The sequence below is a fragment of the Lithobates pipiens genome, unplaced genomic scaffold, assembly GCF_037356315.1.
Source record: "Lithobates pipiens isolate NorthernLeopardFrog02 unplaced genomic scaffold, aLitPip1_a1.2 Scaffold_8, whole genome shotgun sequence".
In the NCBI taxonomy this organism is placed as follows: Eukaryota; Metazoa; Chordata; class Amphibia; order Anura; family Ranidae; genus Lithobates; species Lithobates pipiens.
In genome coordinates this window covers 309691359-309716226 of record NW_027507903.1, presented here as the reverse complement: position 1 = coordinate 309716226, position 24868 = coordinate 309691359, and the positions used below count along the sequence as shown (strand labels likewise).

At 44.8% G+C, this 24868-nt stretch overlaps 1 protein-coding gene across 1 annotated transcript in view; it reads left to right on the top strand.

The window, feature by feature from the left end:
• The window catches only part of ABLIM3 (actin binding LIM protein family member 3), a 419647-nt gene that overhangs the window by 254302 nt on the left and 140477 nt on the right, over positions 1–24868 (top strand). The window contains exon 3 of the mRNA XM_077472736.1: positions 23900–24083. Within this exon, the coding sequence (XP_077328862.1) occupies positions 23900–24083 (184 nt within the window). The remainder of the gene's footprint in view (positions 1–23899; positions 24084–24868) is intronic.

Below are 24868 nucleotides of genomic sequence, written 5' to 3'. Positions count from 1 at the left end.
CTATAGCGGTCCTTACAGAACAGCAGACTGTACCGCACTCAAGCCTATGTACCGTAGCACCCTATACCAAGTTACCAGTCCTTATAAGAACTTTTGTGGACCAAGCAGGTTGTGTATTAGTGTTTAGCAGACTGTACGTCAGTCCCTATACCGCTGAAGGACTGCTGCAGTATAGGGCAGCGGTCAGCAGTGGTGCACGTCAACCCTATCTATTGTGGACCGATAGCGGTCCTTACAGAACAGCAGACTGTACCGCACTCAAGCCTATGTACCGTAGCACCCTATACCAAGTTACCAGTCCTTATAAGAACTTTTGTGGACCAAGCAGGTTGTGTGTTAGTGTTTAGCAGACTGTGCGTCAGTCCCTATACCGCTGAAGGACTGCTGCAGTATAGGGCAGCGGTCAGCAGTAGTGCACGGCAACCCTATGTATTGTGGACCGATAGCGGTCCTTACAGAACAGCAGACTGTAACGCACTCAGGCCTATGTACCGTAGCACCCTATACCAAGTTACCAGTCCTTATAAGAACTTTTGTGGACCAAGCAGGTTGTGTGTTAGTGATTAGCAGACTGTACGTCAGTCCCTATACCAATGAAGGACTGCTGCAGTATAGGGCAGCGGTCAGCAGTAGTGCACGGCAACCCTATGTATTGTGGACCGATAGCGGTCCTTACAGAACAGCAGACTGTAACGCACTCAGGCCTATGTACCGTAGCACCCTATACCAAGTTACCAGTCCTTATAAAAACTTTTGTGGACCAAGCAGGTTGTGTGTTAGTGTTTAGCAGACTGTGCGTCAGTCCCTATACCGCTGAAGGACTGCTGCAGTATAGGGCAGCGGTCAGCAGTGGTGCACGTCAACCCTATCTATTGTGGACCGATAGCGGTCCTTACAGAACAGCAGACTGTACCGCACTCAAGCCTATGTACCGTAGCACCCTATACCAAGTTACCAGTCCTTATAAGAACTTTTGTGGAACAAGCAGGTTGTGTGTTAGTGATTAGCAGACTGTACGTCAGTCCCTATACCAATGAAGGACTGCTGCAGTATAGGGCAGCGGTCAGCAGTAGTGCACGGCAACCCTATGTATTGTGGACCGATAGCGGTCCTTACAGAACAGCAGACTGTACTGCACTCAGGCCTATGTACCGTAGCACCCTATACCAAGTTACCAGTCCTTATAAAAACTTTTGTGGACCAAGCAGGTTGTGTGTTAGTGTTTAGCAGACTGTGCGTCAGTCCCTATACCGCTGAAGGACTGCTGCAGTATAGGGCAGCGGTCAGCAGTAGTGCACGGCAACCCTATGTATTGTGGACCGATAGCGGTCCTTACAGAACAGCAGACTGTACTGCACTCAGGCCTATGTACCGTAGCACCCTATACCAAGTTACCAGTCCTTATAAGAACTTTTGTGGAACAAGCAGGTTGTGTGTTAGTGATTAGCAGACTGTACGTCAGTCCCTATACCAATGAAGGACTGCTGCAGTATAGGGCAGCGGTCAGCAGTAGTGCACGGCAACCCTATGTATTGTGGACCGATAGCGGTCCTTACAGAACAGCAGACTGTACTGCACTCAGGCCTATGTACCGTAGCACCCTATACCAAGTTACCAGTCCTTATAAAAACTTTTGTGGACCAAGCAGGTTGTGTGTTAGTGTTTAGCAGACTGTGCGTCAGTCCCTATACCGCTGAAGGACTGCTGCAGTATAGGGCAGCGGTCAGCAGTAGTGCACGGCAACCCTATGTATTGTGGACCGATAGCGGTCCTTACAGAACAGCAGACTGTAACGCACTCAGGCCTATGTACCGTAGCACCCTATACCAAGTTACCAGTCCTTATAAGAACTTTTGTGGACCAAGCAGGTTGTGTGTTAGTGATTAGCAGACTGTACGTCAGTCCCTATACCAATGAAGGACTGCTGCAGTATAGGGCAGCGGTCAGCAGTAGTGCACGGCAACCCTATGTATTGTGGACCGATAGCGGTCCTTACAGAACAGCAGACTGTAACGCACTCAGGCCTATGTACCGTAGCACCCTATACCAAGTTACCAGTCCTTATAAAAACTTTTGTGGACCAAGCAGGTTGTGTGTTAGTGTTTAGCAGACTGTGCGTCAGTCCCTATACCGCTGAAGGACTGCTGCAGTATAGGGCAGCGGTCAGCAGTGGTGCACGTCAACCCTATCTATTGTGGACCGATAGCGGTCCTTACAGAACAGCAGACTGTACCGCACTCAAGCCTATGTACCGTAGCACCCTATACCAAGTTACCAGTCCTTATAAGAACTTTTGTGGAACAAGCAGGTTGTGTGTTAGTGATTAGCAGACTGTACGTCAGTCCCTATACCAATGAAGGACTGCTGCAGTATAGGGCAGCGGTCAGCAGTAGTGCACGGCAACCCTATGTATTGTGGACCGATAGCGGTCCTTACAGAACAGCAGACTGTACTGCACTCAGGCCTATGTACCGTAGCACCCTATACCAAGTTACCAGTCCTTATAAAAACTTTTGTGGACCAAGCAGGTTGTGTGTTAGTGTTTAGCAGACTGTGCGTCAGTCCCTATACCGCTGAAGGACTGCTGCAGTATAGGGCAGCGGTCAGCAGTAGTGCACGGCAACCCTATGTATTGTGGACCGATAGCGGTCCTTACAGAACAGCAGACTGTACTGCACTCAGGCCTATGTACCGTAGCACCCTATACCAAGTTACCAGTCCTTATAAGAACTTTTGTGGACCAAGCAGGTTGTGTGTTAGTGATTAGCAGACTGTACGTCAGTCCCTATACCAATGAAGGACTGCTGCAGTATAGGGCAGCGGTCAGCAGTAGTGCACGGCAACCCTATGTATTGTGGACCGATAGCGGTCCTTACAGAACAGCAGACTGTAACGCACTCAGGCCTATGTACCGTAGCACCCTATACCAAGTTACCAGTCCTTATAAAAACTTTTGTGGACCAAGCAGGTTGTGTGTTAGTGTTTAGCAGACTGTGCGTCAGTCCCTATACCGCTGAAGGACTGCTGCAGTATAGGGCAGCGGTCAGCAGTAGTGCACGGCAACCCTATGTATTGTGGACCGATAGCGGTCCTTACAGAACAGCAGACTGTAACGCACTCAGGCCTATGTACCGTAGCACCCTATACCAAGTTACCAGTCCTTATAAGAACTTTTGTGGACCAAGCAGGTTGTGTGTTAGTGATTAGCAGACTGTACGTCAGTCCCTATACCAATGAAGGACTGCTGCAGTATAGGGCAGCGGTCAGCAGTAGTGCACGGCAACCCTATGTATTGTGGACCGATAGCGGTCCTTACAGAACAGCAGACTGTAACGCACTCAGGCCTATGTACCGTAGCACCCTATACCAAGTTACCAGTCCTTATAAGAACTTTTGTGGAACAAGCAGGTTGTGTGTTAGTGATTAGCAGACTGTACGTCAGTCCCTATACCAATGAAGGACTGCTGCAGTATAGGGCAGCGGTCAGCAGTAGTGCACGGCAACCCTATGTATTGTGGACCGATAGCGGTCCTTACAGAACAGCAGACTGTAACGCACTCAGGCCTATGTACCGTAGCACCCTATACCAAGTTACCAGTCCTTATAAGAACTTTTGTGGACCAAGCAGGTTGTGTGTTAGTGATTAGCAGACTGTACGTCAGTCCCTATACCAATGAAGGACTGCTGCAGTATAGGGCAGCGGTCAGCAGTAGTGCACGGCAACCCTATGTATTGTGGACCGATAGCGGTCCTTACAGAACAGCAGACTGTACTGCACTCAGGCCTATGTACCGTAGCACCCTATACCAAGTTACCAGTCCTTATAAAAACTTTTGTGGACCAAGCAGGTTGTGTGTTAGTGTTTAGCAGACTGTGCGTCAGTCCCTATACCGCTGAAGGACTGCTGCAGTATAGGGCAGCGGTCAGCAGTAGTGCACGGCAACCCTATGTATTGTGGACCGATAGCGGTCCTTACAGAACAGCAGACTGTAACGCACTCAGGCCTATGTACCGTAGCACCCTATACCAAGTTACCAGTCCTTATAAGAACTTTTGTGGACCAAGCAGGTTGTGTGTTAGTGATTAGCAGACTGTACGTCAGTCCCTATACCAATGAAGGACTGCTGCAGTATAGGGCAGCGGTCAGCAGTAGTGCACGGCAACCCTATGTATTGTGGACCGATAGCGGTCCTTACAGAACAGCAGACTGTACCGCACCCAAGCCTATGTACCGTAGCACCCTAGACAGACCAAGTTACCAGTCCTGATAAAGAGCTTTGTGGAACAAGTGAGTTGTGAATGATTAGCAGACTGCAGCAGAAGGGCAGCAGTCAAGTATAATATTCTTTCTATATTTGGAAGAAAGAATATTATACGTGTACAAGCCTATTACCGTACCACTGATACCAGTCCTGAAAAGAACCTTTGTGGAACTAATAGTAACAGCAAGTCTTTAAAATTATCCTCACTGCCTGACACACTGCTTCCTGCCTGTCCCTATACAAATTGGCAAAAAAGAGTAGGCTGGAACGATTAGCTGGAACAGCTCTTTTGTGGACCTGATAGTAACAGCTAATGATGATGATGATGATGATGATGAAGAAAGACTAATCTGGCTGAGCTGTCCCTAAAATAGCAGCATACAGCGCTCTGTCCCTTTATCTAAACTGACAAAAGAAACTCAGGCTGCTGACCTAACACCTATACCAGTCCTGAAAAGAACTTTTGTGTACCAAATAGCTAGCGTTTTCTCTGTCCCTACTCCACACAGGATCCTTTCCCTACAGTGACAGAAGAAAGAATGTAAAATGGCCACCGGATCGGGTGTATTTATAGGTTAGGGGGAATGTCCAAGTGTCCATGAGCTGTCATGTCTCAATTGGTTGTCCTGTAACACATGATAAACGTGTCACGAAAGGTTAAAGTTCTTGTATACATTAAACACGTAAGTCCGCCGGGGCGAACGACGGAAAAAGGCGTTCGAACCCGCGGACGGCGAAAGTCGGAAATTCGCCGCGAAACGACCGCCGGGCGAACCGTTCGGCCATCACTACTCACATCAATATGTACATAAACAGGTACTCATGTGCTATAAAAGTTATATATTAATGTACGGTGAGCAATAATGGATGGGAATGTGCAGAAAGGGATCATTTTACCAGTTAGGTCTCTACCTTAACACCTCTTTTCATTCTGTGTGTTAGGCTTGACATTAAGTCCCATTACGTGTTAATTGAAATAGTGCTTTGCTGGCTGCCTCTACAGCACTGACTTTAACTCGCCAGATCTTTTAGCATTTATAACGAACACTGTGGCTCAGAATCAATGAAAGTACTGATTACATTCAATAGCTGTGTGACTAACGATTAATACCACTGCCACCTGAAGAAGTTATTTAAGAGAACATAATTGTTTTCTTTAAATGCAATCCTTGTGACCTTAACCGTACCGATAAACCTAAAATTATTTCTAACAGATTTATGCAAAAAAAGCTGCAGCTAAAAAGCATTTCATTGTAATATAGTACAGTTAAAGTGTTACTAAACCCAGGGCCATGCATTCACTATACCTGGTCTCCCATCATACACATAACATAAAAAATGCAATCATTTTAGTAAATATAAATTGTTGAATAGCTTTTCTCATCAGCAGTATATAGCAGTCTTGTGACTTCTATCAGTGCCTGGTAAAGCTTGTAGGAGGAGTTTTCATTCTCCTCTGGCTGTCCTAGGAGGATGCAGGAGCACTGACCCTCTGTCTGGACAGTACTGATTGCCCCTGTGCTGAGTGATCACATGCACTCTCCCAAGAAAAAAAAAACTCTCTAGCAATATACACCAAACTGAGCATGTGCAGCCTGACTCCATTTACTCTGTCTTACCCGGACATGTTTTGGGGACAATGCCAAGAAGGGGAGAATCTGTCCATGCAGGATCAAACAGACTTTTTATACAGTGCAGAAGATTAACCCCTTAGGTTCCACAGTGAGTATAACAAGCATGCTTTGCTGCATATACAGACTGATTTTACTGTTGTGGGTTTAGTAATACTTTAAAGTTAAATAAGTATAAGTTAGGCATTATAGTTTTAGGAAGATGTCAAAGGTGACTTGACATGTCTACTTAACTGAAGTCCTGGGAAGGCTTCCCTAGTTGCGGTGATTTGCATGGGTGGTTGTTTTGCATAGGTGGTGGTGTCCAGTGGCAACTGCTGTTTTTTTCTTTTGGGAGGTGGAAAACAGCCCCCCCAGTCAGTCGGCGGCAAACCCCCAGGGAGAACAGTCAGGACATCAAAACGGTTGAGACATCAAAGCCCCACACTTACCTCATCTAGGAAGCGGGCGGGCAGCGTGTCCGACGAGCGGCAGTTTTTTTCTTCCTCCTCCTGTGGATCACGGCGGCATCTGCCGTGCATCTCCCTCCTCCTCCTCCTAGGGATCCAATAGTATTGCCTATCCTTTCAGCCAATTGGGAAATGTGTATCAGACCCACGCTTCCTGATTGGCGGAGAGGTGATTCAGTGTTAGAATTATCATTTTGAGGAGTTTTGCTTGACCCTGCATGGACCCCTGTCATTTGGCTGCATTACACCACGCCCATTTTTCTCAGCTGGCTGCACATCCCTTCCTCCCCTCCCATGTTGTGGATTAAGCACTCCATGCCTCTTGTTCTGAACGTGTACCAATAGGATTTCCTGAAGAAGCTATTGGCGAAACGCGTAATGATCCATTGGCGTTGATACAGTGACTCCGCAGTTGGGCCCTTATATATGGAAGACCAGTATGATTGATTTGTGGGCCACTTTGCACAGGTTTCTCTGTATAATTTGTCTGTGCTTTCTTTTATATATGGGAGAGATACATATCTTGATAGCATGCACATACTTTATAATGTTTTTACAATGATTTTAAATAAATAAAATGTGAATTTTATACATTTGTGAGCTGCTTTTTTCCAAATAGGGACCACAGTGCTACCTTTAAAGTCCATTAACCCCTCCTCTTCTTTTTTGTGTCCATGCAGCTGTTGAGTCCCAGTTGACATAAATGGGACTGCCTGCTTGCAGCATCATGGAACACTTGTGCATTCCCATGTGGGCAAACACAGCCCTTGCATGGGTATAGGATTAAGTACTTCCGTGTGAACAAGGCGTAAGTCACATGCTGCTCTGTACTTGGGTGACCAAAGTGGTGAAAGACAATATATAATGTAGCTGGGGAAAGCAGCAGACAAAGTGTATGTGAACCCTTTTGTTTTAATAAAGTCCAACTCAAGGAAAATGAAAAAACATACTCTTCCTGTGGGGTCCCCTTTGTGCTGTAAGATTTAAATATTCATTATTCCATACTCCACAGGGATGTGGAAATTCTTTAAAAAGCTACTTGTCCAAGGGATTCCCAATCTACTTGTCCCCCATGACAATCTATCTGTCTTGATGAAAAATATTTTAACCAAAACCATATTTAAATCTCATGTGCTTTTTGGAATGTCTGGAGCGTTAAAAAAACAAAATGGGGCTTTATGGTAACTTAAACTTTGAATGTTTTTAACATGTTTATCTCCTACTCACCTCCCTTCCTATCTCCAGCACCACATCCGTGGAATAGCAGGGAAGGGAGAGAACTTGCAGTGTGACGAGCACTGCTTGGGTGCTCGACAGGAAAGAGGAGTGTCAGGCTCTCTTAACACTCCGCAGAAGGGCATCTGCCGAACTGGGTGCCAGCCCCAGTAAGTAAAAAAAAAGTTTCCTTTAGGTTACCCTCACACACGGAAGCATGTGGGGGCTTTAAGATACCCAAACTGCAGCTGTTTGCTTTAAAGGATTCAAATCTGTTGCTAAAAGCTTGCTTTTTATTTATTTTTTTGCTCTTCACAGTACTCCTATACAAGCCGAAGCCTGTTTGTACAAGGATTAAAGGAGAAGTACAGCCAAAGCTTGTTTGGCTGTACTTCTCCTGTAGATCAATGGAGTGCAGTTTGTATTTCAGCAGAGAGCGGGCTGGCGTCACAGAGTCAGTCCAGGCTTGTGCAAAACAGCGACACTGGATTGGGATCTGCCCACATGCCTGGACTGGCACCTGGCTCAGCCTCTCATCAAGCCACTGAGAGCCTGAGCCGGCTGCACTCGCCTCCTCCACGGCCCAGTGCTCCAGTGAGAGAGAAGGGGGAAGAGCAGAGAGCGGTGCCTGACCGTCACCAGCTCTCTGCTCAGGCAGCTGTAAGAACCAAGCGATCTGCAAGGTTTGATCGCTCGGTTCTTAGTGTAATGCCGCGTACACACGACCGGACTTTCCAGCAGACTAGGTCCGACGGAATCGGTCCATCGGACATTCCGATCGTGTGAGGGATAATCCGATCCTTTTTCTGTAGAAAATTCAGACAGACCTAGAAATAGAACATGTTTCAAATCTGTCCAAGGGACTCAATTCCTATCGGGAAAATGATCACTCGGTTCTCAGCGTAATACCATGTACACACGAACAGACTTTCCGGCAGACTAGGTCCGACGGAATAAGTCCATCGGACATTCCGATGGTGTGTAGGATAATCCGATCGTTTTTCTTTAAAAAATTCAGATGGACCTAGAAATAGAACATTTCAAATCTGTCCAACAGACTAAATTCCTATTGGTTCGTCTGTATGCTGGTCCGACGGACCAAATACAACACAAGGGAAGCTATTGGCTACTGGCTATTGAATTTCCTTTTCTAGTCCCATCTTATGTCATCACATTCAAAGCGAACAGACTTTTGAACGGACTTAGTCCGTTCGTGTGTGTGCAAGTCCGTTCGTTCAGAAGTCTGTCAGAACTCTGTTGAAAGTCCGTTAGGAAGACCGTCTGACCTTTTCTGCCAGAAAGTCCGGTCGTGTGTATGTAGCATTAGAGGCGGTGGGGGACAGATCTAATGCTGCATCCACCTAGGTAAGTATAAATCTGCAAAAACCCAAGCCCCATACTTCTCTTTTAACTGTGATACTGCTTTGTTCCTACCATAGTAAAAGAAAGCAGTAGTGGTGTTGTATGACATTACTGAAACATTTTTGTTGCTAGACAGATGCGCAGTAATTTGGCTATAACTCTCTTTTGCTAACTCCGGGGCATAATTAAACCATAAGGAACGTACTGCTTATTTCGATAAGGATGAATTAAAACAGTTTATCATTTAGTCTATGTCATTATGATCATAGCCTGGAATATCACAAAGATTTTTTCTACTTTGCGAGTCCGATTAATTAAATGACACAGTGAACGGGATTGATCTAGAACAAAAGCTTAATGATTTGACTTGCTGCTGAGGCAGGTTTCCTGGTCTCTTTGATGCAGACAGCACACAGCCCTGTGATGGAATGGAGCGTAGTTGGGAATTACACCCACCCTGGCTAGCTGCTGCCAAACACTAGTAAGCACTAAATCCTGGCTGATCTGTATTGTGTGCTCCCCTCACTTTATAGCTTCAAGGAGCTGTAATCTTTCATATACATCACTAACCATTCTTTGCTTTATAGGCTTTTATTGATTTTAAAGTACATACACTATTAACCCCTTGAGATTTGCACCGTGGCTTAGCCGTATTTCAGATCTTCACCGCACAGGATAAAGACAGCTGTGGAGTGTAGAATAGGAAATGATTCAGTTAGTTTTGGCTGTACAAAACAAATGCAAGGGAAATTACATTAGACTTAAATTCCGGTTAGAGCTCTTTATATCTACAATGGTCACATAACTCCATTATCCATAGGTACATTATATATTTCAAACACTTCAGTCCTTTCCGACTTATGCCGTGTACACACTCACTTTTCGACAGCAAAGGTCCGACGTAATGAATCCGCCGGACAATTCGATCGTGTGTGGGCTTCATCCGACCTTTGCTGTCTAAAAATCAGACGGACTTTAAATTTACAACATGTTTCAAATCTTTCCGAAGGACTTGAGTCCAGACGAAAAATCTGTTTGTCTGTATGCTGGTCCAACGGACGAAAACCGATGCTATTGGCTACTGGCTATGAACTTCCTTATTCCAGTCTGGTCGTACGTCATCACCAGGGCAGGACTTACCATTGGGCTTGACTGGGCTCAAGCCCATGGGCCCCGCCCAATAGGGGGCCCCGCAGGCCCTGCCGAGATACATACGCGAGTGTACTCAGTTTGGCTCCACTCACAGTCATGCCCAGCCCCGCCCTATGATGGACATAAGACAGGGACTGGGTGTGACTGTGAGCCGAGCCGAGTACACTCAGCTACTCTTGGCTCCGCTTGGGACTGCGAGAGGACCCGAGAGCTGCTGAGAGCTGCCAAGAGGACCCGAGAGCCGCTGAGAGCTGCCAAGAGGACCCGAGAGCCACTGAGAGCTGCCAAGAGGACCCGAGAGCAGCTGAGAGCCGCCAAGAGCTGCCAAGAAAGGACCCGAGCACCATTTTTAAACTTCAAGACTGCAATGACAAGGCTGCAAATGACACTGGGGCAAGGCTGCAAATGACAAGGCTACACTGACAAGGCTGCAATGACAGTGGACAAGGCTGCAGATGGATGGGCAAAGCTGTAGATGGACACTGATAAGGCTGTATTGACGGACATTTAAACTTACGTTTTTTTTCCTTAAAATTCCCTCCTAAACTTGGGATGCATGTTATACACCGGCGCGTGTTATACACCGATAAATACGGTAATGTATAGAAGGTAGGGCCCGAAAGTGACTCAAGCCCAGGGGCCCCCACCACCCTAAGTCCTGCCCTGGTCATCACGTTCGAATCCGTCAGACTTTGGTGTGATTGTGTGTGGCCAAGTCCATTTGCTCGGAAAGTCCGTCGGAAGTCCGCTGAAAGTCCGTCGGACCTAGTCTGCCAGAAAGTCCAGTCGTGTGTACACGGCATAAGAGAGCATACATTTTTTTTCCACTGAATCTCAATGGCAGCCACCCCTGGCCACCTGTGTTCATGTAGCCTTATAATCTTTGCATACCTGTTATGCCGCATACACAAAATCGGAATTTCCAATGGGAAATGTTCGATGTGAGCTTTTTGTCGGAAAGTCCGACCGTGTGTATGCTCCATCAGACATTTGCTGTCGGAATATCCACACACAAATGTTTGAGAACAGGTTCTCAAATTTTCCGACAACAAAACTTGTCAGAAATTCAGAACGTGTGTACACAAGTTTGACACACAAAAGTCCATGCATGCTCGGAATCCAGTATGTGTGGCGCGCTGGCTATTGAACTTTTTTTTAGAGTCCCGTTGTACGTGTTGTACGTCACTGCGTTCTTGACATTTGGAATTTCCGACATTTGTGTGACCGTGTGTATGCAAGGCAAGTTTGAGCCAACATCCTTCGGAAAAAAATCCACAGTTTTGTTGTCGGAAAATCTGATGGTGTGTGTACGCAGCATAAAGTTTCTTACTCATTCCCAGTGCTGTGCGCAGCCGTGCTTGGGTAAATGTCGGTGGCTTCTTCATTAGTGATTACCTACGCATGCGCGAGCGGTGTTTCTTTAGTTGTGTTTAGTTTTCGCTTCTCCTTAGCATTTCATAGTTGAGCTGATGTGAACTAAAAAACCAACTTCGCTTCCGTTAGCTTTGTGGAAGCTTCCAGCACTTCCAGTTTGTTAAAAGTGGAATTCCAGGATAACCCGAGCTACTCTTAAAACTGTCCCCTCCCCTCTCCTAGCCATTGGGTTGTTACGCCACATTTAGGAGAAGACTAGGCATTACATGTTATGGAAAACACCGAACTTTTAGTTCCGCCCAAGGGGCGGTCCCTTAGGTAACAACCCCCCAGCCTGCCATGCAGCCATCAGTTTTATTTTGCCTAGTGAAGGAGAAGGACCTAGGAACCCTGACGGGCCCATCGGCCCGTGTTTTTTCTGCAGAAGTTTTGCTTTTTGTGCAAGATGAAAGATCCTGTGATCTGCTATCAACAGCTGGCTGGGTGACAGGCTGGATACTCTTATCCTTGTAGTCTCCCCGTGCTGGCCAGCGAGCGTGTGCAGGTCACAGCTACGCGCTAGGCTGGCCACGACATACCTCAGCTCCAGAGGTGGTCGTGAGCTTTTATGCTCCGGGGCACACATATGAACGGGCTACTGATGTCTGCGTCACAGTATGCCGAGGCCAGCAGCCACCCGTGATGGAATGTCTCCCAGGACTGGTAAGTACAGCTCTCCCTGCCTCGTGGGGCTGAGCAGCTGGGCATTCCCTGGGAGGTCGATTCAGGGGTCCCTCACCTCCCTCTCTTCTCTCCCTGTCCCTTTCTCCCCCCCCCTCCCTGTGGGGGATTCTGCATGTGGCTGCTGAGCGGTGTGTGTGTCTGTATAGGTGCTCTCCGGGGGCAGGCTCTCACCTGTGGGGGGGCTGCGCTGGCTGAGATGTGTTTCTTATCTCCCTGGAGGTGCCTGTGAGGCTGTGTCTGTGTTCTCTGCAGCGCTATCACCGCCATTTTCTATCACTGTCCCTCATGGTTTTTCAGTGTCAGCAGCCATCTTAGGTATGGACAAGGGAAAGCTTGCTCTCCAGTGTCTCGGCGGCCATTTTCCCTGTGGTTTGTCCCTTATACTAGATGCCATGGCCATTTTCTCAAAGCCTGTGCACGTTTTTCAGCATTCTCTAGAGTCAGCATGTGTTCCTGTAGACCGGCAGCCATCTTCCAAGTGCTTTATGTCCTTATGCTGGACGCTTGGTGGCCATTTTCTTTGAGCCTGAGCACATTGCAGAGCGGTTTCAGCGCCATTAGCAACAGCTTTGAATGACACAGAGCAGATTCCTCTGCACCTGGGAGCTGACAGAGAACATGGGCACCGCTTGCTGGATGGCGCAGAACCTGTCAGGGTGGGGAGTCCTGCGGGAAAGAGCCCCTCAGCCAGCAGCAGTGAGGAGGGTGGGACCATCACTGTCCTAAGTCCCCTTCAGGTGGCAGACAGGGTAGAGTCAGCATGGGTTCAGAAACTGGTGTTTCTTCCCCGAAATCCAGGCAATTGCAACCGGTTTGCCTGCGGAATGCGCAGTGCCTTTGGACGTTTTGTCGGCGGTCCTCAATTAGTTTGTTGCCAAGATGGAGGCGGTGCGTGGGTGCAAAGGGGCTAAAAAGCGGCCCCTGCCCCCCCCCCCTCCTCTGGGGAGAGCTTTGATGCAGACCCGGGCCCTGCTGAGGCTGGTGACCCCTGCTCTGTCGCTTCAGATGACGCTGACCAGGACCATTCGGACAGCGAGGATGAGTCCCCATCCGGGTCCGTGCGTGATAAAGCATTTGTTGGAGCACTTATCACAGCTGTACGTGATACCCTGAAGATTCAGGAGCCGGCAGATCCCTCTGCTGATGTAGCGGTCTCTTTTGGGTCCCGTAAGCCAGCCCGTTCACCTAAGGTGTTCCCGTATCTGACTTATTTTGACAAGTTCATTTACAAGGAATGGGGTCGACCGCAACTGACTTTTCGGTCCCCAAACACATGGCGGTGTGTTACCCCTTTGAGGAGAGTCTTCTAAAAAAATGGTCGGCTCCTCCGGTCATGGACCCCCCAGTATTCAGGCTAAACAAAGTAACCACGATCACGGTAGAGGGGACTCCTGTATTTAAGGATCCCACAGACAGGAAGACTGAGGCAGTGGCTCATTCCTTGTTTACGGTTGTGGGGTCAACCATGCGACCAGTACTGGCATCCGCACTGGTGTCGCAGACACTAACTGAGTGGGCAAAAATGTTGCACCACGAATTGGGAGAACAACAAGCTTCTCCTGTCTGCGTGTAACTAACAGATCAACTAGTGCAAGACCTTAAGTACGTTTGTGACGCGGCCCTGGATACCCTCCCCGTTATCCAGGGATTCAGTGTCAGCAGTGGTGCTGAGGCACCTGATTTGGTTTAAATGTTGGTCTGCTGACCAGGCATCCAAGAAAGCCCTGATGGATATTCCCTTCCTTGGCGACCGGCTCTTTGGAGCCTCATTGGATGACATTATTAAAAATGCCACAGGTGGTAAGAGTACTCTACTCCTACAGGCCAGGAAGGCTAAGGAGCCACGCCGTAGGCAAGGGCCCTCATTTTCCGCTCACAAATGGCTTTTTCGTCCGCCTGGAGCTTCGGCCAAACGTCCCCAGCCCGACAGGACGACCACGGAAGGACAGAAGCGTCCCTTGAACCGCAAGCCTAACAAGCCTGCGAACAAAAGTGCTACCGCATGAAGGTTTGCCCCCACCCATAACTCGGTGGGGGGGTTGCCTTCAGGAGTTTGCAGCCCGGTGGTCCTCTCAACTGTCCAACCAATGGGTCTGCAATCGGATTTCCTACGGCTACAAGATAGAGTTCCTCTTTTGGCCGCAAAACAGAGTCTTCCCCTCCAGCATACCCATACTCCCTGCTCGCCAGAAGGCCCTCTTGGGGGCAGTAAAGGACCTGCTGATTCGTGGGGTGATTGTACCTGTTCCAGAATCGGAACGTTTCCAGGGATTCTACTCAAACCTGTTGGTAGTTCCCAAGAAGGAAGGGGTACGTCCAATCTTGGATCTAAAGGTCCTCAATCACTTTGTGAAAGTGCAGAGGTTCAGAATGGAATCAGTTCGCTCAGTACTCGCTGCACTCCATCAAGGGGACTCCCTGGCATCCTTAGACATCCAGGATGCGTACCTGCACATACCCATATGCCTCCGGCATCAAAAGTTTCTGCGATTTGCAGTCGGGGAAGCCCACTACCAGTTTGTGGCTCTCCCTTTTTGGTTTGGCATCAGCCCCCCCGAGTCTTTACCAAGGTATTGGCTCCTGTGTTGGCGTTGCTATGGCAACCTAGACGATCTCCTCCTGAGAGCTTCTTCCGCCTCAGAGTCAGAATTAGAGGAGGATGTGGTGATCACCATGCAGACTCCATGGAAGGGGGAGTGTTTCTCCCTTCATACAAGCTGCAGACTCTCAGAGCCACGGTAAAACTGCTGATGGACCGCAAGTGGTCGTCGCTTTGCTTCTGCATGCAAGTCCTGGGACTCATGGTGGCCTCCTTCGAGGCAGTACCATATGCCCAGTTCCACACCAGAGTCCTGCAGAAGGAGATTCTGACAAAGTGGGACAAATCTCCGTTGTCCCTGAATCGACAGATCCAGGTGAGCCAGTTAGTCAGGGATTCCCTGATCTGGTGACTGAGGTCCCCGGTGCTTCAGTCCAGGAAGTCGTTCCTACCTCTGAAATGGACGGTGATCACTACGGACGCCAGCCTATGCAGCTGGGGTGGCGTAATGGGAGTTCAGTCAACTCAGGGCCTCTGGTCAACGGAGGAATCCAAGTTGCCGATCAGTCTGCTCGAACTGAGAGCGATCAGGCTATGCCTCTCCACATGGTTGATGAGACTGCAGGGGTGTCCAAGCAGGATCCAGTCAGACAACGCCACTGCAGTGGCATATACGTCAATCACCAAGGAGGAACAAGAAGCTCTGTCGCCACATGGGAGGTCGCTCACATACTTCGGTGGGCAGAGCGACATGTACCGGCCTTGTCGGCCATTTACATCCCGGGAGTGGAGAACTGGCAGGCGGACTATTTAAGTCATCAGATGCTGGACCCAGGAGAATGGGCATTGCATCCGGAGGTGTTCAGGCTTCTGTGCCTGCGATGGGGCACACCAGACGTGGATCTTCTGGCCTCCCGTCTGAATCGGAAGGTGCCAAGATTCGTGTCCAGGACAAGAGATCAGTGGACAGACGCGTCAGACGCGCTGGTGGCTCCGTGGGATCAGTATCAGCTGATCTACTCCTTTCCTCCACTGAAACCGTTACCACATCTGCCTCGCAGAGTGGAGGCTGAGGGGATCTCAGTAATACTGATTGCCCCAGATTGGCCTCAGCGTCCTTGGTACACAGACCTATTGCGCCTGGTGGCAGACGCTCACTGGCGACTGCCGTTGTGAGAGGACCTTCTGTCTCAAGGTCCAATTTTCCACCCTGCTTTACCATCGCTGGTTTTAACGGCATGGCTATTGAGAGCCAGGAAGCAGGGGCTGTCGGACACGGTGATCCCAACTATGTTGAGAGCACGGAAATCTTCTTCTCGGAAGATATAGCATCGTACCTGGAAGGCCTACATCTCCATGTGTGAGGAGAAAGGATGGCATACGCGCTCCTTTTCTATATCCAGGATCCTGCTGTTTCTTCAGCAAGGAGTGGATCCGATACTGGCGTTAAGCACCGTTAAAGGACAAATATCAGCTTTGGCTGTCTTTTTTCAGCGGCCCCTGGCACCTCACTCTCTTGTGCGCACTTTTGTTCAAGGGGTGCGACATGTAGTTCCTCCAGTGCATCCACCGTTACCCCCATGGGATCTGAACTTGGTTTTATCAGCGCTTCAAAAACTGGCTTTTGAAAATATCAGAGAGATTCCTCTGTTGACTCTTTCCCAGAAAGTACTTTTTCTAGTGGCCATCACATCGGCCAGGAGAGTTTCGTAACTCGCTGCCTTGTATTGCAAGTCACCCTATCTGGTTATCCACAAGGATAAGATGGTGTTGCATCCGCAACCGTCTTTTCTGCCGAAGGTGGTCTTGGCGTTTTACATCAATGAGGACATTGTGTTACCATCTCTGTGTCCTAAGCCGACACATCCTAAAGAGGTGGCCCTTCATGCTCTGGACGTGGTTCGAGCTCTGAAGGTGTATTTGTCTGCCACGGCTCCCTTCCGGAAGTCAGACTCACTGTTTGTTTTGGTGGCTGGTCCAAAGAAAGGCATGACGGTCTCGTCGGCCACCATTTCTAGGTGGATCAGGCAGATTGTGGTACAAGCCTACGCCTTGAAGGGGCAGTTTTCGGGTCACTGCCCACTCCACAAGGGTACAATTGGAACGTCTTGAGCCTTCCGACATCAAGCGTCTGTCACTCAAGTGTGTAAGGTGGCAACTTGGTCGTCTGTCCACGCGTTTACAAAGTTCTACAAGGTAGATGTCAGTGCATTGGCTGATGCCTGTTTTGGCCGCAAAGTTTTGCAGGTGGCTGTATATTTGGAATTGAGTATACAATTTTTCATTTTTTCCTGGTTTTTGGGCAAAGATGCAGTACCTTTACATTAATTTGTTGTGCATTTGTTACCGCAGTTTTTGGTGCGGTTTGAAGGTAGGGTCTGTTGAGGAGTACTCGGTTTTTTGTGGTGGTTTTTCCACACGCTGTCATTTTTGTGGGTAAAGTTATACTATTTCCCACTTGCCATGGTGGATGAAGTTTTTATGCTGTTTTCTCACCCCTCGTTTGGCACTGCTTGGGGACATCCCAATGGCTAAGAGAGGAGCTGTCAGTCAGTGAATATAAGAGAAAATAGGATTTTTTGTACTCACCATAAAATCGTTTTCTCTGTAATTCACCGACTGACACAGCACCCGCCCCTACTATTTTTCTTTACGTTATACTGCTTGTTGACATACTGATGGCTGCATGGCAGGCTGGGGGGCTGTTACCTAAGGGACCGCCCTTTGGGCGGAACTAAAAGTTCTGTGTCTTCCATAACATGTAATGCCTGGTCTTCTCCTAAAAGTGGCGTAACAACCCAATGGCTAAGAGAGGCGCTGTGTCAGTCGGTGAATTACAGAGAAAAGGATTTTACGGTGAGTACAAAAAAACTTATTTTTAGCTTGCACATGATTGGATGATAAAATCAGCAGAGCTTCCCCTCATTTCATAGCTTCCCTTCAGATCTACAGTGATCTACAGTGACTGCACTTTCACCGCACTTATAGTAAATCAATCCCATAGGATAACATGCTGGGGAGTTTACTGGCTGCAGAAAAAAACGTCTGAAGCCAAAAACAGCAGCTGTAACAACGTCCAGTGTACTAATATTGCATTTTTCCTGTTTTTGACTACTGTGTTGACAGCTGCTTTAGTTGTACAGGTGGAAAAAATGTAGTTTCTTTCAGAGATTTGGGTCCTAAGCTGAAAGGAAAGTCGCTAAACATATTAATTGATTCTGTCTAGTGATAGCAACAGCTTCTCAGTTTGAAACAGTAACCTTTTCTGTTAGACTACAGCTCTTCATTTTACCCAAGTCTGAATGTTCAGTGAGGCAGTGCACAGAACAGACAGAATCACTGAAGTGCATAAACTGATCAAATTTCAGTTTTCTGATATCAATTTTTTTTACGTTTTGCTTTTAAATGATAATTTTCTTTCTCAAGAATACTGTAAAAACCAATGCAATCTTTAAACTCGGTGTTAGGCCTCATGTACACTGGACATTCTAAAAACATCAGTAGCATTAGCTGTAGAAAGCTGTAGCTGTAGAATGAGTTTTTCAGCGTTTTTGCAGGAGCGTTTTTGCAGTAGCGTTTTTTTAGCACAACTATACTCCCACAAATGCTTATGGCTCAAAAACACTGATAAATGCTGAATAGCTGTGTTTTTCCAGCGTTTTTAAGCTGTTTTCAGCTTTTCTCAGAGTTAGAGCATTTTTACAGCTGAAAAATTCCTCTCAAAACCCACTAGCTCTGGGGTTTTTTTTTCCAGTTTTTTAAAGCCCCTGCCAAAAACTGCTGATAACAGCCTATGTGTGCATGAACACATAGGATAACATTCTGGGGAGTTTATTGACTGCAGAAAAATATGGCTGTAGACAGAAAAACATCAGCTGTTAGGCTGGATTCACATCTATGCATTTTTTGTGCCTTTTGCATTTTGCAGATTTGCACTACAGAACGTGTTCCATAGGAAACCATGTTAAATGGACTGTAGTACAAATCCGCACAATGCAAAAAGCTCTAAAACGGCATAGGTATGAAACCAGCCTAAAAACGTCAAGTGTGCATGAAGCCTTACAGTGAGGGCCCATTTATAGTATATGCATTGGTCAGCCTTACCCAAAACAGTCCCAACACGTAGACAAGGCAATTTGCCTTGAGTCCTATTGAGTTCAGCTCACTCCACTTCACTGCGGTATAACTTGTTGCAGCACACTACACCATATTGGAAAGCACTGTGGTGCATAAAGATGAATGAAATGCCATTTTATCACATTTCAATTAAGTAAAAAAGCAAAAAAGTAAACAATGCGTTACACTGCTCCTCTTTCACAGAGCATTTTTGTGATTAATCTAGGTACAAGCAATTATAAACAAGTGATTTACTATTAATTAGAATATCAAATGACACAACCTAAGTAATATTGTTCTTCACTGCGATCTACTGAAAAAAAAAAATGAAAATACAGCAGGGTTGATTTGCTAAAACCAGAGAGTGCAAAATTTGGTGCAGTTGTGCATGGTAGCCAATCAGCTTCTAATTTCAGCTTGTTCAATTAAAGTATAACAAAAGGCTAAACTTTTTTTTTTGTTTTGGATAGTGCAGAGGGATTGGTACGCTTGTCAGATTTTAATGCAGTCTTTGTCTCCATCAGGCTGGATTCACACCTATGCATTTTTAGTGCTTTTTGCATTTTGCAGATTTGCACTACAGAACGCGTTCCATAGGAAACCATGTTAACTGGACTGTAGTGCAAAATGCAAAAAACACGAAAAATGCATAGGTGTGAATCCAGCCTTAAGGAGATTCACCCTCTCTATTTGTCCTTTTTACGATTATCATTGAAAGTGAAGGTAAAAGAAAATCCCAAATTTAATAATAGATGGGAAAATCTCAAAAAGTAATAGAGGGACATCTTCCAGTGGGGACACTAGTTCTGGTGACCTGGGGGTCCCCAAGGAATTCCCTTAATTTGCAGGGATTTCCTCTCATTTCCTGTTTAGCCAATGGACAGAAAATGGAAAAAAAAATGTTTCATATAGTTCTACATTTACAATAAAACCTGGAAGCTGATTGGTTTCTATGCAGAGCTGCTCCAGATTTTGTACTCTCCAGCTTTAGTAATACAACCCTAGTATATGATAATGTAAATGATAAATTTAAAACAAACATTTATTCAGTTCTCTGACGCGCACATGCAGATATTTGTATGAATGTTAAAAATAAAGGCCCATCAACGCAGTAAAGTCAAAGCCAATCAAGAGCTCTCTAAATCAATCCAATAGAGGGTCTTTTGTCGTCTGATTTTTAATAGGTTTAATCATTTTAGTTGCATCAAATGATCATTTGAATTATGTTGACACAATTAGAGGTTCACTCCTAGTCAAGAACTGCATTAAGGTGCAATTCCTATTTTTAATGTATACATTGATTTATGTAACAACATAGCAACCAATCAGAAATCGTTATGGTTTAACTCTTCTAACCTACTGAGCCATGATGTGATCAGCTGACAAGCCTTAGGTTAGCTTAGGTTAGTTACCTTATTTTTATGAGTTTTTGCAATTTGAACATCTTTAGAGTCAATCAAATAATAAACTGATGTATTAATTACATTGTAAATCACTTTAGTTAAGTAGCTGTTTACTGCATATGGATCGGATCAATTTTATTGCACTTATGGGCCCATAGAAAATTAATCTGAAAAAATACATATTGTCTTCTTTTTTAGTGGGTAGGCAGACAATACCTTTTTGGATGTTATTGTGTTCCAAAAAATATTGATTATTTTATATTTTAAAGGCAGAAAGAAAAAAGAGACAAAAGCAGAGAGCAAGGTGAAGTGATCTACAAAGTCAAATGAAATAAAGGCTTTCAGTCCTCAACCTCTTGCGTTAAGGTAAGACGAACTCCAAGGCCGGAACCAGGCAGTAAGGATGATGACAAACCTCATATAGAACAACGGACATCTGGACTGGTGGCTCATGGTACCATAGCTCGATGGAAATCCAATGTATAAGGAAAAGAGATACAGAAAAAATGGAAAAACTCAGATGGTGCAGGTCAAAATTAAAAATTATTTATTTACATCAAATGCAAGATGTGACAATAAAACGAGATCTCAATATATATATATATATATAAAATGGCAATGTGAAAAGCACAAGATAGGCTGGCCCAACACGGTTCGACTCTATGGGTCTTCAACTGGGGCATAGAGTCGATCAATAGAGTCGAAACGCATCGGGCCAGCCTATCTTGTGCTTTTCATATTGTTATTATATATATATATATATATATATATATATATATATATATATATATATATATTGATTGAGATCTTGTTTTATTGTCACATCTTGCATTTGATGTGAATAAATAATTTTTAATTTTGACCTGCACCATCTGAGTTTTTCAGTTTTTTTCTGTATCTCTTTTCCTTATACATTGGATTTCCTTCAAGCTATGGTACCATGAGCCACCAGTCCGGATGTCCATTGTTCTATATGAGGGTTGTCATCATCCTTACCGCCTGGTTCCGGCCTTGGAGTTTGTCTTACCTTAGCGCAAGAGGTTGAGCGCTGAAAGCTTGTATGACACACCGCTGCAAGGTGGATGTGTCCAACAGTTTTGGTAAGAGTAGCTAATTTATTTACTGTGACACCATCTGCTAAGCCTACTTTGAGATTTTTTCTGGCAAGCCTCTTCAAGTGTCAGCATTTGACTACGTAGAGACTCCTATAGACATCCATTGAATATTTGTCACTCACTGGACACTTGATTTTATTTATTTTGGGAGTAGTTGCACATTGATGTAATTACCCCTCCTACCTATTTGTAACATTGATTCAGTTTATGTTGCAACGTTTTATTCATTGTTGATTTGTATGCACTTGGGTGTTTTGGCATGTTATATGCTTTTATTTTAATGTGCACAGATTTTAGCGCCACATTTTTTGTTTGTATATGATTTAGGACTTTGTTGATTTGTATGTTGGCAGCTTCTTGTTTGCACCATTTTGAAGTATAGCACAGTCTTTTTTCTTTTCTGCCAAAGGAAATAAAGGCTTTAAAAAAAATGTGTAGTATTATTGCAACGCTACAGCAATAAATTAAAATAAAATCAACATAACAAATGTTTTCAGGTACAAAAAAAATAAATAAAAATAAGACATTAGTAAAAAAAAAAAGTAATGAGAGATAGGGATAAAGTTATTGTAGTAGAATATTATGTGAGTCTGTTTTATTTTACTTTGCAGATTTTGTACAATAGAAATAAAAAATGAACGGGCATGTCTATGAACTGCCCATCATACTGAAAGCCAATTGCAATGCAAAGATATAGTCACATTGCGGTCTATTTACTAAAGCTAGAGAGGGCAAAATTAGTCACTTTTCTGCATAAAAAAAACAATGTGATCAAAAGTGAAAATATTAAATAATAACAAGATTGTTATTTTTAAATATTTTCACTTGTGATCACAATGTTAAGATAGTATCATCACTGCTACATTAGAAATTATTGGAGAGAGGTTATAGGATGGTGTTAAATTCACAATCTCTTTATTTTTGGACGGATTTGTTTAACACATACCTAGGCCCAGCGCTGTCTTTTTTAAAAAAAATTTATGTTGAGGTTTCTCAATTGGATAGCAGTAGGATAGGATTAATTAATTAATATCACCTTACCGCGGTGTAACCCTATTCCTTATTAATTTTCTGCTTAGAAACCAATCAGCTTCTAACCTCTTGTTCAATTAAGCTTTGGCAATAAAACCTAGAAGCAGAAATTTCTATGCAGAATTGTGACAAATTTTGTCCTTACTAGCTTTAGTAAATACACCTCATTGTTTCTATTAGTGACTGTAACAAGGAGATGTCCTGGTGGCTCCTTTGCATAGTCCAGGTTTCAAATACAGCAGATTTTGGAATGGGGCAGTGTTGTAGGAAGTGGTAGGTATGTCCTGTGGACTTAAAGAGATTCCTCAGTCTGCTTCTTTAGGTCCCCTGTGCCGGCATGTTTGCTAATGGAAACCAGCATCTGGCTTCCCACTGCGCATGCGCAACTTGTGCTGTGCTCTGTGAATGGACCTGCAGCCTCCTGTAACCTGTGACATGTCCCAAAAGGTTGCAGGCAGGAATGGAGGAGAAATTCCACTATGATTGCCTAGGCAGTCAGAGCAGAAGTGGGAGCAGGTACCTGCTAAAACTAGGTGCCCATTCCCTCCCCCAAAAAAACTTGCAAAAGTTTGAGAGGAAGATGAAAGCAGTTTTTTTTAAGCGGAACTTTCCTTCTACTTTAACTGTAGTCTTATAGGGCTTACCTAGTCCACAGTAATTTCACAGATAGCCAAATGGATTGTCTGTTTATTTAATCTCTTATCTAATTCATTAACGGACTTGAAATCATTGGTAATGAATAGAAAGTGTCCCAAATAGTTTTGGATACAAGAATTTACATTATCCCTCAGTGTAATTGAGCCTTCGTACCAATACTTGTCTTTCCTTCATGATGAGCAACCAGCCTAAGCAGAGTAGTATCACTTCTTTGTTATTAGACCACACTTGACAGCAACCCACCTAACTAATCATGATGTTATCTCTCACATATGAACAATAAATTTGTATTTCTGGTCTATGAGTGACATGTCCTTACTTATTAATAGTCTTAAAAATATGTACATTACAAATTATTACTTTTGAAAATCATATGGCTTCAGAAATTTCCAATCAATCAAGTCCAATACCCCATATAATGTATTTCAACATGATTTTATGTGGTCATTTTAAGCACTCGTAACTAACTATTGTACATATCTGCAATATGTTCCATTAACATTTTTTGGTATTAATGTACAGGTTCCTTCCCCTATAATTCTCTACTTGGGTGCAGACATCAATCACCAGTTCACTGTTGTAATGGTACTATTGCATTAGTCTAGCCAGCATAATCAATAAATCATGCATTTTTCATGTATGCTAAAGAGGCAGATAAATCATTTCTTGGAAGTAAATTATGATTTGGGGAGAAAGTAAATTGTTGCTACTTGCATTGATCAGTTACAGTCTGAGAAAAAGATCCAGTTGTGTTTATTGGATGGATTTGATGACAGTATTCAAATAGCCTGTTCGATATCTGGGTCACATTTACGTGTAGGCTTACATGTTCCATAAACTGAAATCTGCCTCTACTTTCTTTACTACAGTTTGTGGCTGTGACCTGGCCAAGTCCGGCTTCTTCTTCAAGAATGGAGAGTACATTTGCACACGAGATTACCAGCAGCTCTATGGAACCCGATGCGATAGCTGTCGAGATTTTATAACAGGGGAAGTTATTTCAGCTCTCGGACGGACATATCATCCCAAATGTTTTGTGTGCAGTATGTGCAGGTAAACCTAATAGTTGTGCGGCTCTGATACATAAATGAAGTGTGTAGGACTATGATCTATAAGAAAAAAAAATTTGACAGGCTAATAAACTATATCCTGTAGAACTGTGGAGACCAGAGTGGTACGTGTGAATTTATTAAGTGTTAAGAAGGCTGAAGATAAACAAGACTTAATGTGTCAGCTCCTCAGCAAATCTAAAAGGGGGATTGGTTTTGCTGATTGACTTGTATAGATGCATGCTAGTATGCACAAACTGTGCCAACTGACAATTTTGCTTTGATACGCTCATGTAAGCAAATGAAGGTACAAGCGGGTTAGCAAAACTCAATTTACCTGTGCACTTTCTGATTCAGTGATTTACTTGGTGATTTGCTCAACTTTTGTTTTCGATAGTAATAGAGTTGTCATGCCTCCGTCAACCTATAAATACCCTCATTTAAGCTTGCAGCTGCATTGGCACTTAAGGCATGCTAAATAGCGCTTGAGACATGCTTAAATGACATACAGTGGGGAAAATAATTATTTTATCCCCTGCAGATTTTTTAAGTTTGCCCACTTACAAAGAAATGAAGGGTCTATCATTTTTATCATAGGTAGGTGTATTTTAAATGATAGAAATAGAATATCAACGCAAAATACAGAAAAAAAACACAATACAAATGTTATAAATTAAGTTGCAGTACAGTGAGTAAAAAAAGTATTTGATCCCTTACCAACCAACAATAATTCTGGCTCCCACAGACTAGCTACATTATGTGCCCATGTGATACACAGATTAGTCCTGT